The sequence below is a fragment of the Salmo salar genome, chromosome 20 (assembly GCF_965601325.2).
Source record: "Salmo salar chromosome 20, fSalSal1, whole genome shotgun sequence".
NCBI lineage: Eukaryota > Metazoa > Chordata > Actinopteri > Salmoniformes > Salmonidae > Salmo > Salmo salar.
In genome coordinates, this window is record NC_138310.1 from 24,429,877 (window position 1) to 24,446,487 (window position 16,611).

Sequence of the window (16,611 nt, forward strand, 5' to 3'; positions counted from 1 at the left end):
CATTTTCAATGCCCTGGCTGAGGGAAGGAGGTTCTCACCCAAGATTTGACGGTACATGGCCCTGTCCATCGTCCCTTTGATGCGGTGAAGTTGTCCTGTCCCCTTAGCAGAAAAACACCCCCAAAGCATAATGTTTCCACCTCCATGTTTGACGGTGGGGATGATGTTCTTGGGGTCATAGGCAGCATTCCTCCTCCTCCAAACACGGTGAGTTGAGTTGATGCCAAAGAGCTCCATTTTGGTCTCATCTGACCACAACACTTTCACCCAGTTGTCCTCTGAATCATTCAGATGTTCATTGGCAAACTTCAGACTGGCATGTATATGTGCTTTCTTGAGCAGGGGGACCTTGCGGGCGCTGCAGGATTTCAGTCCTTCACGGCGTAGTGTGTTACCAATTGTTTTCTTGGTGACTATGGTCCCAGCTGCCTTGAGATCATTGACAAGATCCTCCCGTGTAGTTCTGGGATGATTCCTCACCGTTCTCATGATCATTGCAACTCCACGAGGTGAGATCTTGCATGGAGCCCCAGGCCGAGGGAGATTGACAGTTCTTTTGTGTTCCTTCCATTTGCGAATAATCGCACCAACTGTTGTCACCTTCTCACCAAGCTGCTTGGCGATGGTCTTGTAGCCCATTCCAGCATTGTGTAGGTCTACAATCTTGTCCCTGACATCCTTGGAGAGCTCTTTGGTCTTAGCCATGGCGGAGAGTTTGGAATCTGATTGATTGATTGCTTCTGTAGACAGGTGTCTTTTATACAGGTAACAAAATGAGATTAGGAGCACTCCCTTTAACCTCTAGGGGCTAGGGGGCAGTATTTTCACGGCCGGATGAAAAACGTACCCAATTTAAACAGGTTACTACTCTGGCCCAGAAAATAGAATATGCATATTATTAGTAGATTTGAAAAGAAAACACTCTGAAGTTTCTAAGACTGTTTGAATGGTGTCTGTGAGTATAACAGAACTCATATGGCAGGCAAAAAACCTGAGAAATTGAATCAGGAAGTGGGAGAAATTAGAAATGTAGTTTTTGTTTTGAATCCCTTGAAAAACTACAGTGACATAGGAGGTGTAACGTAAATCCTAACTCTTCCATTGGCTGTCAACAATCATTAGGAACTGGTTTCAACCGTCAGCTGTTACCGGGCAGATCATTTTGGCTCAGTCAATCATTGGCCAGTCTGAGGAGAGGTGTCTTATGATGCACGTGACGTCATCGTTTTTATATTTTTCTTCTGGGATGAATAGCTATTGCCCGGTTGTAAAATGATCGCAATTTTACGTAACAAAATACCCTAAAGGATTGATTGTAAACATCGTTTGACGTGTTTCTACAAATGGTAATGGAACTTTGAACATTTCGTCTATGGATTTGCATCCACGCCACATGGCATTGTAAAGTGTTCTGGATGGGTCAACAAAACGGACGTATTTGGACATAAATTATGGACTTTGCACAACAAATTAACATTTCTTGTGGAAGTGGGTGCCCATTCGAGTGCATTCCGCCGAAGATCAGCAAAGATAAGTAAATATTTCGAACATATTGTTCGAGATTTGTCGACGCCGTGCTTGTAGGCTAACTGTATAGCTTAGCATTGAAGGCTAAGTTCTGTACTCAGAATATTGAACATGGTGCTTTTTCCGTAACGTTATTTTGAAATCTGACAAAGTGGTTGCATAAAGGAGTAGATTATCTCTAATTCTTTAAATAATTGTTATACATTTTTTCAACGTTTATGAGTTCTTCCATAAATTAAATGTGCCTATTCACCGGAGGTTATGGGGAGAAAACATTTTCTGAACGTCACGCGCCAATGTAAAAATTGGGTTTTTGGATATAAATATAAACTTGATCGAACAAAGAATGCATGTATTGTCTAACATGATGTCCTAGGAGTGTCATCTGATGAAGATTGTCAAAGGTTAGTGCTTAATTTTAGCTGTATATCTGGTTTTGTGATGGCTATCGTGCTTGGAAAATGGCTTTTTTTTTTTTGCGGAGGTGCTATGCTAAAATAATCTAATGTTTTTCTTTCACCGTAAAGCCTTTTTGAAATCGGACAATGTGATTGAATTAACGAGTAGAGTATCTTTAAAATGCCGTATAATACTTGAATTTTAATTTTGGGATTATTTTGTTTTGAATATCGCACCGTGCTATCTCACTGGTTGTTGTCCAACCAATCCCGTTATCGGGATTGTATCCTCAAGAGGTTTTTAAGAGTGTGCTCCTAATCTCAGCTCGTTACCTGTATAAAAGACACCTGGAAGCCAGAAATCTTTCTGATTGAGAGGGGGTCAAATACTTATTTCCCTCATTTAAAATGCAAATCAATTTCTAACATTTTTGACATGCGTTTTTCTGGATTTTTTTGTTGTTATTCTGTCTCTCACTGTTCAAATAAACCTACCATTAAAATTATAGACTGATCATTTATTTTTCAGTGGGCAAACGTACAAAATCAGCAGGGGATCAAATACTTTTTTCCCTCACTGTACCTCATAAAGCTGTTTGAGAGAATGCCAAGAGTGTGCAAAGCGTGGCTACTTTGAAGAATCTCAAATACAAAATATTTGTTCATTTGTTTAACACTTTTTTTGGGGTTACTACATGATTCCATATGTGTTATTTCATAGTTTTGATGTCTTCTATTATTCTACAATATAGTAAAAATAAAGAAAAACCATTGAATGAGTAGGGGTTCTAAAACTTTTGACCGGTAGCATATATATATATATATTACAAGTAAAAAAAAAAAAATATATATATTTTTTTTTTTACTTGTAATTTAGTAAAGGGTATAGTCTATTGGTTAGAAAATAGACCATTTTTATTATTGCACTGCTTCTTGACACAATGCCCATCTGACCCGGAAGCCAGCCGCACCAATGTGTCGGAGGAAACACCGTACACCTGGCGACCGTGTCAGCGTGCACTGACCCCGGCCCGCCACAGGAGTCGCTAGTGCGCGATGAGACAAGGATATCCCTGCCGGCCAAATCCTCCCTAACCCGGACGACGCTGGGCCAATTGTGCGTCGCCCCATGGGCCTCCCGGTCTGGACTCGAACCCAGAATCTCTAGTGGCACAGCTAGCACTGCGATGCAGTGCCTTAGACCACTGCACCACTCGGGAGGCAATAGACTATAATTAACCCCATCACTCCCACCACCTCCATAAAGCCAGTCTGTTTTTATTTGGTGACTCATGAATCAGACTTTGCATAGGGATTGGCAGAAGTACATTTTGAAACAACAGAAAATGTACCAACCGAAATGGGCACTCCTGTTAGCAATAAAGCAGACATAGAAAGAGAGAACTGAAGGGAAAACTGACTTCAGAAACGAAACATAATGTATCCCAATTTAATGATTTCACCCCCGTCCACTCAACTCAGTTTAGAGGGCGATATCTACTAAGCTAACATATGGAATTGTTTTCAGATGGTTATACCGTTGATCATTTTGCTATTTTATTTTAGAACCCCTGTAGGAATAAACAAAGTATAAAAACATTATTTGATGAAACATTGAATTTGGCCTTACTGCTGTTAACCCATAGAAATGCATTGAATAACACATTCATTCATTAGAAAACAGTCAAAAAACTAATCAAAAGGAAGAATGTTTGTTTTTAAGTGTTTGTCCTGTATCTGAGCGATATGAGAGAGCTCAGGATATTATTTTTTATTTTTTTACATATATTTACCCCCTTTTTGTTTTGGCACATTCTACCCCATATTCACTTGTATTCATTTTTACCACCCAGTACTGGGTTACCTTCAGACGACTTTTGTGGAGCCTCTGAGTCTCAGGTTTCGATAGTGAGATCCAAATAGTTACTAGCTCAAACCATTCTGATTCAGTGGATTGCGACCATTGAGCTATTAAAGAAATGGACACAGCGTCCAAGATGACTAACCGTTGTTTTCAACGTACACTACTCACATACGCCATTTCCAATTTGCTGCCATCTTTCTAGATCCGGTTTTACTGGGATTACTACGCATGTGGACAGACAGCTGGATCACGCGAACATTCTCCGGGAACTCAGCCAGCTCAGGGAGCGTGCCAAGCATGTGGACAGCTAAACAAACCAACCGCCACTTCCCCCCTCGCCAGCTGGGCTCATAACGTCAGACTATGAATATAAAATGTTCATATCTTCGGCTGTGAGTGATGGGAGGGGGTCATCAGCGACAATTATTTGAATAATTCAATGCATGTTTTGTGCACAAAGGTGATGACTAAAGTCTCTTATTAGGAATTTTCTAATTTGACTTCTCTATGGGGCCGTCTATGGGAATTGTCTTTCTGGGCCGTAGGTTAGTTAACTGTCCTCTGGGAATTCGAAAGTGTGCTTCCAGACCGGAATCCTGGGCCTTGATGCGATGCAGCCCATGCAAAAACAGGAAGTCTCTAGTGTAAACACACAGGGTTTTATTTAAGGTGTTGATGTCAACGATTTTTCGCTCGGCCACGGACATCGACCTCAGATGGTTTTAAGAGAAGGTAAATGAAATATAACCCCCCCTTGACAACTCCTCCTCCCAGACTGGCTGACCTCTACTGTTCAGAGCCTGTCCTTGGAGAGTTACAGGCTTGTGATAAGAGCTGTGGTCCGGTGTGACTGGGCTGGGAGGGAGAACAGAGAGGAATATTGATTCTGTAGACTCTACTCTACTCTAAAAAAAGGTGCTATCTAGAACCAAAAATAACCCATTTTTGTTCCAGGTAGAATCCTTTGGGTTCCCTTTCCAAAGAGGGTTCTACATGGAACCAAAAAGAGTTCTCCTATGGGGACAGCCACATATACCCTTTTGGAACCCTTTTTTCTAAGAGTGTAAGGTACCCAGCAGGGCGAGGGCATGCAGGGGGCACATGAGAGGTTTGGGACACTGACTGCACACAAAGACCAATGCAGTTCTCTTAGGTAGAACTGTTTACTGCAGCGCCATTGGCCTGCACTCTCCACCGTAAGATGGTGACGAGAGACAGTGGAAATGACACAGAGACATCAGAAAATTTGGAACGTTGTCATGACTCATGACATTGCTTTCAGCAAAGGATAGCACATAAGAGGAAATAATAGTTTACAAGAGAAAACAGCTACAAAATAAAAATGACACTCTATTGCCTATCACACTATAGATGACTGCTGGCTTTAATCACCACTAAGCCTTTCATAATTAACAGTAGGAGTTCAACCTTCAGAAAGCTGTTCATTAGTACACAGGAAGCTAGGTGGAGAGCTCTAGTTTTCTTGTTGACTCTCAGTGAACAAGGGTGCTCTGGTTGCAATTAAGATCTCAAGTCAAAGCATTTGTTTTTAGTTCCCCTCATATCAATGCATCTGCGAGGGACAGAATCTGGTCAGGACACAAGCAATACTGCCTCTGGACATGACCTACTCAGTCCGATGCCCTTTATCCAATGTTCCAGTGCCCTGACAGGGCTAGTCGGGAAAGATCTGAGCCCATGCTTCCTCCGCTGCCCCTGTGTTGTGGCTGTAGTGATTTCAATTAGAGACAAGGAAAACATTGATGTGGTGACATTAGGGTTGCAAAGCTACTGGTCATTTATCAAACTTACCGGAATCTTCAGTAATTTTGCCACTGATTTCTTGTTAATTACCAATCTTTAAAAAAATATTTTCCATATAGTATTCATTTTTATATCTGTGTCCATATTGTCCATGAGTTTCTAGTAGATAGACCATATGTTCAAGAGAAAATTGCCTAATTAATGAAATAATCAATGGCAATATTTTCTTTCAACTATTGACTTTTTCCACAAATGCCACCAGTGTGAGGCATATTGACATGATGCATGTGCATTTTCTTTAAGGATATTTCATGCTTAAACCCTCATATCAATTACCAATTGTATTCACTAAGTTGCTGGTTTATATTTAGGATAATGTTTTACATCTTTGTCATACCTATTATTTTAAAATCATCTTATTTAATCTTCCATGTGATAAGGCCACACAGATGGCCAGAGATAATTACAGACACCTGTGATAATCTGCGTGTGCAAGATGGCAATCGGCAAATTTCGCATGGTGGCAGCCCTTTTACTTTGTGTTTGTTTTAAACGTCACTGGAAATAATTGCATCTGCATCTAGATGAAAGAATGGTAAATTCTCAGTCCTGCCAATACTTTTGATGGCATCCAGCACTTCGGATTTGGAAGGAATGTTATATACCAAACTTTCATTAGACCTTGGCACAAACCAAAACGATCATCCGAGGCCAGTATGAAATCACAAATTAATTGTGGAGATCTTATAATAACTCTGCCTTCTCCTATCGAGTGATATCCATCAATGCCCTCCACCTCAGCTTATCACAAACACCATCAAACGGCCTATGCACCTCCTGCAAACTTTGGGTTAAGACTAACTGCAAAGCTTTGGTATGTTTGGAATGCGTGCAGTTGATTCATCTAAAATGCAGCTGTCCTAGTTTTGGGCATGGGGTCAATGAAACTTACCTTCGCTGTCGGTGTGCTGTACCGCGGGGTGTGTGAGCATCGAAGGTGGAGTGGGACCAGAGGACTCACCTAGGATGGAGAGCGCACCAGAGGGGGGCTCCACCGCAGCGCACAGGCCACCAGAGGCGGGGGACGTGGTGGTGAGGACGACAGAGCAGCGGTAGGTGAGCTGGCAATGCGTGCACCTGGGGAGGGGTGCTCCATAGCAGCAGAGGCAGTGCAGTGGGAGGCGGTTACAAGTGGATCGGGAATTCAGCGAGTTTTCCATTTAAACGTCAGAAGCCTACTACCGAAGATTGATGAGATATGCCTGTTGGTTCGCAAATCAGAGGTGGGTGACTTATGTTTTACAGAGACGGTGGGATTCATCTGTTCGTGACTCAGAAATTGAGATGGGCAATTATTCTGTCAGGAAGGATTGGAATCAGAACGGTGGGGGTATATTTGCCTTTGTAAATTTGAATATTGCTTATAACGTCAGTTTGGATTTAATCGATGACGTGGACATTGTCTGGCTGGATGTCTGGTTTCCCAATAACAAACCGATTTTTTTGTTGTTGTTGGGTGTGTTACGGGCTGCCAATCAGAATGCATTCTATTAAGGTCTCTAAATTGTCAAACTGTAGTGATTCCCTGGTGAAGGAAATCATTTTGTTAGGGGATTTCAATACTGATGTCTGCAAAATGGATAGCCCAACCTACAATGTATTTATGCACTTCTGTAGATAATTTGCTCTGACCCAAATGATAAAAGATCCCACCAGGGTATATAAAACAGTGCAAAGTACGATTGACTTAATATTGATGTCTGATAAATCCAACATTTTTCAGAGTAATAGATATTTTTATAAGAATTTGCACAAGGAGAGTTTTTAAAGATATATTTAGGTGTCACTAAACTGTTAGACAACTGTGTTGAAATATTTAGGGAGCAAGTGGGTAAACTTGACTGGTCACCTGTGCTGGATAGTGTAGGGGTAGACAGTGCCTGGGAAGCGAAATGTAGATTCCTTGATGTGGTGAATGTGATGGCTCCCCTAAGACGGGTCAGGGTAAAGCAGAGCGAGCCCTTGTTTTAATCATGACATTCTAGAATCTATCAAAGCAAGGAATAAGGCATTTAAGAAATTTAAGAACTCAAGAGCAGCCTGATTTTTCTCCTATATAAACGTCACAGAAATGAAGCACAGAGAAGGATGGATGAAGCTAAGTGGGGTTACTTTGCTGATTTTTAAAATCATTTAGAGCAAAAATTACCCTAAAAAGCTTTGGAAATCATTTTAAGGAACTATGCTGTAGTAGTACTTCCAAAAACAAACTAAACAGTATTGGACTGAACATCAGGGGGGAGATGGAAAAGCAGAAGTTGCCAATGAATTTAACTCTTTTTATTTTTTTACTTCTGTTGCCAGTAAGCTGGTAAGCAAGCTTGCCCACCAGTTCTGGTTTGTATGGAAACAACCAAGTCAATCAGTATTATGCAGAGCCAAACTTTCTCTTTTGCAAAGGTAGCAACAGCTAAAATAGCCAGTACACTAGCCAAGCTTAAATGCTCAAAAACCACAGGCCTGGATAATATTCCTGCGAGGTTTCTTAGAGATTCTGCTGAGATTATTACCCATATTGTTAATCTCTCTGTTGAACAAGGCATCTTTCCCAGGGACGAAACAAGCTAAAGTTATACCTCTGTATAAGGGGATAAAGTCTGACCCTGGGAATTATAGGCCTGTATCTATCCTCAGTATACCATCAAAGATCCTGGAGAGATTTGTACATAAGCAAATTTATGAATATGTCAACAAAGTCTAATGTGTGATTTTCAGTCAGGGTTTAGAAAAACATACTCCACTTATTCACATGTACTTTGCTTGACTGACTTCATCAGGAAAGAGATTGATGAGGGAAATCTCTGTGGAATGGGAGTGCTTGACCAACAGAAGGCCTTTGATACAGTTAACCACGGTCTCCTAATCTCCAAACTAGAGGCCCTAGGGTTAAGCAGTATCCCTCTAGGCTAGGTAAAGTCCTACTTGTCAGGTAGGGAGCAAGTGGAAGAGGTTAATGGTTCACTGTCTCTGACAAAACCAATGAGTTGTGGCATTCCGCAAGGGAGCGTGCTTGGGCCTCTACTGTTATAAACGATATGAACGATGCTTGTTCTTGCAGTCTTTTCCTTTGAGGATGACTATACATTTATGTTGTCTCATAAAAGTAAAAATATGTTGGAGAGCATACTTAGCACAGAGCTTACTAACATTAGCAAATGGCTTAGAGATAATAAGCTGCACTTAAGTAATACTGAGGCAGTTATTTTTCGGTCCAGACCTAAATTGTGTAGGTCCTCTGAAATCAGAGTGGAGTTAGGGGGTGAAGTGCTGACTACTAAAATCTCTGTTAGCTACCTGGGACGCATCCTTGATGTAAGACTGGGAGGTGTGAGCATGGCCACTAAAGTGCTAGGGAAGGTTAATGCCAGGACTGTGTTTTTGGCTTAAAAGTCCAAGCGGTTTGTCAACGACTCCATGAGTGTTAGCCACTGCCCTCGTTCAATGCCATTTTGACTACGCTAGTACTTCCTGATTTGGGGGCTTATCTAAGCTTCTGAAGGGGAAGCTTCAGATTGCCCAGAACAAGCTGATCAGGGTAGTATTGAAAGTGAGTCCATGGACTGGGTTTGGTTTACGGGAGTATTTATGGTTCTGCGCCCAGATGTCTAACTGATTACTTTCCCCATGTTAGGGATGCATACTCACAGCATCTGATCAGGTGTTGCAAATGTGTGCTTATACAGGTTCAGGAGAAATGCTGGGAAAGGTATTTTCTTGTTTACTGGAGCCTCGGAGAGGAATTGCCTCTGCCCATTAAAAACTGTCCATTGTGTGCAGATTTAAAAATAAGTAAAAAACTGTTTGATGCCTTCTGTGCCCATTAGAATGTACCATATGATGTAATTGCAATGAAGAGATATGTTCTTCTGCTTTGTTTTTGTTTTATCATCTCGCTGTCATACTGTGTGCAACCGTGTTGGATCTTGCCTAGCCATCTTGTCTCAAGAAGACCACAATGGAAATAGTCCGACTTTATCCTCAATGATTTTACTCATGTGCATTTATGGCTTTAAGTTTTGTATTTGCTTGTTTTTTTTAAATGGTTGAATTAATAAACTAAACACTAGATGTCTTGTGATAATTACATAAAATCCTCATAAGATACCAAAATTCTGGTAGTCAGCAGTAGACATTCCAATAGTGTTACAGAAACGTGTAGAATCTATGCCAAGGTGCATTGAAGCTGTTCTGGCTTGTGGTGACCCAATACCCTATTAAGACACTTTTTTTATGTTGGTGTTTCCTAATGTTCCTTGTTTAGAATATAAATACATGAATCTTAAATCATAGGTACTCTCTGCTCTTTGTCCTTTTTAAGGATTAGGACTTTGACATTGTTTAGCATGGGATAGCATCACAAATATCTTCTTTTGAGTACATTTTTTTGCAGTAAGGATATTTCTTTGGATTTAGCGCTGACACTATGCAGACATGAATCAGAGAATGTGTGTTTGTCTCCCCAACCCAGCGATATGAAACAAGTGTAGACAACGGACAATGTACATGCCCTTAAAAAGTTGGTTGCCATAATGTAGGAACATCTTGTGTAGCGATCAGTCCATTCCACGTTGTTATGCCTCCAGCTTTTATTTTTTTTTATTTAATAGCAAATGCTACTGACCAGCTCACCTGACAAAGCAATAAAATAAAATTTGTGTCAGTGGAGGCTGCTGAGTGGAGGACGGCTCATAATAATGGCTGGAACGGCGCGAATGGAATGGCGTCAAACGTGCTTGACGTAGTTGATACCATTCTACTGATTCCGCTCCAGCCATTACCACGAGCCTGTCCTTCCCAATTTAAGGTGTTACCAACCTCCTGTGATGTGTCTTGTCACTGGTGTCTGTGGAACATCAATGTGACTGACTTTCCTAATTTTAATCATGAGCTCTGTCTCTCAAGCCACTTTTATACCTGGTTCTAACATGCGTCATTTGCCCTGATCTTTTCCTCATTCTGATGTGCCCACAATTTCAGACAGGTGTAGACGATTTAAAAGACACATTGGGAACTGATTTTGATCAGATCTTATAAGTATAAACGGGCAAGATCAGGATGAAGGACGCATGTTAGCGGCAGGTGTAAACGGGGCTTTATATATGTATGGAGACTGGATAATGCATACCTTTTTATTGCCTTTTACTATGAAGCACACCACCTCTACAACAGACCAGTGGATTCAGAAGTAGTACATTGCGTTTTTCTCACCTTGTCTCTGTCTTACGTTTCAGGGCCGATGCATGAACTTCACCCGGGTCAAGTTCAATTCTCCTCCTCGCTACCCCCACTACAACCATCACTCAGCCCCCATCTACACCCCTCCAAGAGGATGTAGTCCACCGCCTCCCCAAGGCATGCTCCCCCCTCCCCCCAACAGCCCCCCAGCATCCCCTTCTCCATCCTCCACCTCCACACTGCCCTCAACACCCCCTCCTTTTTTTACCATTATACCTCCACCTTACACTCCTCCAACTCGAGCCCTTCCTCCAACCACTCTGTATATACCCCCTCCTCCTATGTGCCCCCCCTCCCCTTCACCACCTGCATCCCCAACCGGCACTCTACCCCCTCCACCAGGACGAGGCTCCCTGCCACCACCTCCTACCCGCCCACCACCATGCCCATCTGTAGATCCTCAGTAGTGATTGGAAGAGAGAGGGACACGTCCCCTCATTCTAGGACAAGGAAGATCAACAGGAATTTGTCCTGTCTCCCCTAAATCTTTGACTGTCCCCTCATTCCACTGCCAGTCAGGATATCTGTGTGGCTCACACCACAAACAACCAGCTGATGACTTGTCAACTATTTGTCTACAGTGGCCCATGTACACATCTAGGTCAACAGTACAAAGATAAGTTGTACTTAAGGTTCTACAGACGTCTCCTGATGGACAGCTTTTCTCATAGATGTATTTCTATGTTGTCCATAGATGGCCAGGTCTGTTACTTTGTCAAGGTCATGAGGGCTAAGCTCATCTCTTCCATTCTAGAACCAACAGAAGAATGGATGGATATCGTTGTGACAAAGCAAAGCCAAGTGTTGGATGGTTGCCTCTTTTTCAAAAAATTAAGGCTCTAGAGAGATGGCAGAGGTATTATATTCAGAACAAAATGGAGAGATGTCTCCAAATGACATTCCAATAATGTATCAGTCTGAATTTTATACATTTAATATTTGTTTCTCACAGACAAATAAGTTATTATGAGCAGGGGAAAGATATTTTGCCAGTGGTAGTTTCTTTAGAGATTTGCCAAACTAAATCCAGTAAATGTAATATCTCAATGAATCACAAAGTCCCAGTGCCAATCACCCTGCTGCACTGCACAATTATTGTCAAGTCAATGGCAAGTTTGCATAATGTCAGCATAGAAGATGTTTTAGTGCCTTATTGAGCCTTTAAATGGGCAGTGCAGTATTTTTAGTATTCTACACTATAATGTCGAAATTACACTCTGAAATGTTGAAAATGATTATAATGTCCTTTTTGTGTAAGAACTGTTAAACCTTTTTTTTTTTTTTATCTACACACCCACACGATCAGTCTGAGCATTTCAATGGCAAAATGAAGCTCAGGGAAATAACTGATAAAACATACAGTACCAGTCAAAAGCTTGGACACACCTATTCATTCCAGGGTTTTTCTTTGTTCACTATTATTCTACAATGTAGAAAATAGTAAAGACATCAAAACTATGAAATAACACATGGAATCATGTAGTAACCAAAAAAAGTGTTAAACAAATCAAAATATATTTGAAATTCTTCAAAGTAGCCATCCTTTGCCAAGAGTGCAAAGCTGTCAAAGGCATTCTCTCAACCAGCTTCATGAGGTAGTCACATGCAATGCATTTCAATTAACAGATGTGCCTTGTTAATTTGTGGAATTTCTTTCCTTAATGTGTTTGAGCCAATCAGTTGTGTTGTGACAAGGAAGGGTGGCATACTGAAGATAACCCTATTTGGTAAAAGGACAAGTCCATATTACGGCAAGAACAGCTCAAATAAGCAAAGAGAAACGCCAGTCTATCATTACTTTAAGTCAATGCGGAAAATTAAGAACTTTGAAAGTTTCCTCAAGTGCAGTCGCAAAAACCATCAAGCGTTATGATGAAACTGGTTCTCATGAGGACGCCACAGGAAAGGAAGACCCAGAGTTGCCTCTGCTGCAGAGGGTAAGTTCATTAGCGTTAACTGCACCTCAGATTGCAGACCAAATAAATGCTACACAGAGTTCAAGTAACAGACAGATCTCAACATCAACTGTTAAGAGGAGACTGTGTGAATAAGGCTTTCATGGTCGAATTGCTGCGAAGAAACCACTACTAAAGGACACCAATAAGAAGAGACTTGCTTGGGCCAAGAAACACAAGCAATGGACATTAGACTGGTGGAAATCTGTCCTTTGTTCTGATGAGTCCAAATTTGAGATTTTTGGTTCCAACTTCCGTGTCTTCATGAGACGCAGAGTAGGTGAATGGATGATCTCTGCGTGTGTGGTTCCCACCGTGAAGCATGGAAGAGGTGAGATCGTGTCGGGGTGCTTTGTTGGTGACATTGTCAGTGATTTATTTAGAATTCAAGGCACACTTAATCAGCATGGCTACCACAGCATTCTGCAGCCATACGCCATCCCATCTGGTTTGCACTTAGTGGGACTATTGTTTGTTTTTGAACAGGACAATGACCCAACGAACCTCCAGGCTGTGTAAGGGCTATTTGACCGAGGAGAGTGATTGCGTGCTGCATCAGATGACCTGGCCTGCACAATCACCTGACCTCAACCCAATTGAGATGGTTTGGGATGAGTTGGACCGCAGAGTGAAGGAAAAGCAGCCAACAAGTGCTCAGCATATGTGGGAACTCCTTCAAGAGGTTTGTAAAAGCATTCCATGTGAAGCTGGTTGAGAGAATGCCAAGAGTGTGCAAGTTGTCATTAAGGTAAAGGCTGGCTACTTTTAAGAATTTCAAATATATTTTGATTTGTTTAATACTTTTTTTGTTACTACATGATTCCATATGTGTTATTTCATAGTTTTGATGTCTTCACTATTATTCTACAATGTAGAAAATAGTAAAAATAAAGAGAAACCCTTGAATGAGTAGGCGTGTCCAAACTTTTGACTGGTACTGTATATTTGGAGTTATTTTCAATAAACACACAGTGATTTATTAGACATACATTGATGATTTAAAAATTCAAAAGACTGCATGGGGGCTTTAATTAAAAACACAATGTTATCTGAGAGCAATTACATTCCGGTGGTTTAAGTAATTTGTTAATGCATGTAACAGTGTTTGATTAATTAATGGGTGTTTGTTAGTTTATCTTTCATAACATTTTTTTATACAGTGTGTATAAATGTCTTTTTGTGTCTTTGTATTGTTCACTCAGCATTGGAGTATGGTTGTCACGGTGAAATAATTAAATATTGCAAATAAATGAAAGTAAATGTGTGCAAACGAGTCCTCACAATTATGTGAAATTCCTCAGTCAGCAGTATCAATGGTTATGTGACATAGTTGGGTTTCATTTTGTATACGCTATATATACAAATGTATGTGGACACCCCTTCAAATTAGTGGATTTGGCTATTTCAGCCACACCCGTTGCTGACAGATGTATAAAATCGAGCACACAGCCATGCAATCTTGATAGACAAACATTGGCAGTAGAATGGCCTGTACTGAAGAGCTCAGTGACTTTCTACGTGGCATCGTCATAGGATGCCACCTTAACAAGTCAGTCAAATTTCTGCCCCGCTAGAGCTGCCCTGGTCAACTGTAAGTGCTGTTTATTGTGAAGTGGAAATGTCTAGGAGCAACAACAGCTCAGCCACGAAGTGGTAAGCCACACAAGCTCACAGAATGGGATCGCCAAATGCTGAAGCATGTAAAGATCGTCTGTCCTTGAACGCAACACCCACTACCGAGTTGCAAAACTCACTAGAGTTCCAAACTGCATCTGGAAGAAACGTCAGCACAAGAACTGTTCATCGGGAGCTTCATTAAATGGGTTTCCATGGCTGAGCAGCCGCACACAAGGCTAAGATCACAATGCCAAGCATCGGCTGGAGTGGTGTAAAGCTTGCTGCCATTGGACTCTGGAGCAGTGGAAATTAGATTCTCTGGAGTAATGGATCATGCTTCACCATCTGGCAGTCTGACGGACAAATAGGCTACCTGCCCCAATGCATAGTGTCAACTGTAATGTTTGGTGAAGGAGTAATAATGGTCTGGGGCTGTTTCATGGTTCGGGCTAGGCCTCTTAGTTCCAGTGAAGGGAAATCTTAATGCTATAGCGTACAATGCCATTCTAGATGACCAACTCCATATTAATCTCCATGATTTTGGAATGAGATGTTCGAAGAGCAGGTGTCCACATACTTTTGGTAATGTAGTGTAAATTAAATCAATAAAATTCCTGACATACATATCCTTGGCCTTACAGTAGATTCTTCAAGCTGTGCCTTTCAGAGTTCACATGGTATTTTGTCATTGCTGCTCATCACAATTCCTTGATCAAAAAAGACCATAGCATATTGATGGTAAGCCTCTAAACCAGGCTATGACGACTTCACCCATTGATACTAACATGCTGACTAGATCGCTCGCTCGCGCCATCGTGCGCATGTTGATTTTGTCCACCCACACCTGATGGGATAAGGACACGCAGGTTGAAATATCAAAACGAACTCTGAACCAACTACATTAATTTGGGGACAGGTCAAAAAGCATTAAAAATGTATGGCAATTTAACTAGATAGCTTGCTATTGCTAGCAAATTTGTCCTGGGATATAAACATTGGGTTGTTATTTGACCTGAAGTTCCTCTACTCTGACAATTAATCCACAGATAAAAAGGTAAACCGAGTTTGTTTCTAATAATCTCTCCTCCTTCAGGCTTCTTTTTCTTCTTTGGACTTTATATGGCGGTTGGCAATCAACTTTAAGGTGCATTACCACTACCAACTGGACTGGAGTGTGGACCCCAGTTCATCTTTCAATCACCCACGTGGGTATATGCTCCTAAAAAACTATGAGGAGATGAGAGAGGCAGGACTTGCAGCGTGTCAAGCATCACAAATAGAACCAAGTTCCTGGTTACGCACCCACTCGTTGGCGCGTGCGAGCAGTCTGGGTGCAATGATTGAATAACCTGTATGTGTACATTTATATTGCAATGCTCGCACACACGACGCGAGCAGTGTGGTCAGCATGTAAGTCTTAGGCAGTCTATGGGCCAAAAGATTTAATGCACCAGTTGTATTATGTAACGCTTCCTCTTGCCAGTAGGAGATAATGAGTCTTACGTAAACACACTTGATGGAACTACAGTGGCTTGCAAAAGTATTCACCCCTTGGCATTTTTCCTATTTTGTTGCCTTACAACCTGGAATTAAAATTTATTTTTTGAGGGGTTGTATCATTTGATTTACACAACATGCCTACCACTTTGAAGATGCAAATGTTTTTATTGTGAAACAAACAAGAAACAAGACAAAAAAATTGAAAACAGCTGCAAGTCTCTTGGGGTATGTCTCTATAAGCTTGGCACATCTAGCCACTGGGATTTTTGCCCATTCTTCAAGGCAAAACTGCTCCAGCTCCTTCGAGTTGGATGGGTTTTGCTGTTGTACAGTAATCTTTAAGTCATACCACAAATTCTCAATTGGATTGAGGTCCGGGCTTTGACTAGGCCATTCCAAGACATTTAAATGCTTCCCCTTAAACCACTCGAGTGGTGCTTTAGCAGTATGTTTAGGGTCATTGTCCTGCTGGAATTAGAACCTCCGTCCCAGTCTCAAATCTCTGGAAGAGTGAGGCAGGTTTCCCTCAAGAATTTCCCTGTATTTAGCGCCATCCATCATTCCTTCAATTCAGACCAGTTTCCCAGTCCCTGCCGATGGAAAAACAATGGATGGCGTTCTCGGGGTGATGAGAGGTGTTGGGTTTGCGCCAGACATAGCATTTTCCTTGATGGCCAAATAGCTCAATTTT

The 16,611-nt window shown here is 41.4% G+C and overlaps 1 protein-coding gene across 1 annotated transcript in view; it reads left to right on the forward strand.

The window, feature by feature from the left end:
* The window catches only part of LOC106579845 (anthrax toxin receptor 1), a 47,559-nt gene extending 33,492 nt beyond the window's left edge, over nucleotides 1-14,067 (forward strand). Inside the window, exon 18 of the mRNA XM_014160125.3 lies at nucleotides 10,845-14,067. Within this exon, the coding sequence (XP_014015600.1) occupies nucleotides 10,845-11,255 (411 nt within the window). The 3' untranslated portion in view covers nucleotides 11,256-14,067. The remainder of the gene's footprint in view (nucleotides 1-10,844) is intronic.
* The last annotated feature ends 2,544 nt before the right edge of the window (nucleotides 14,068-16,611 follow it).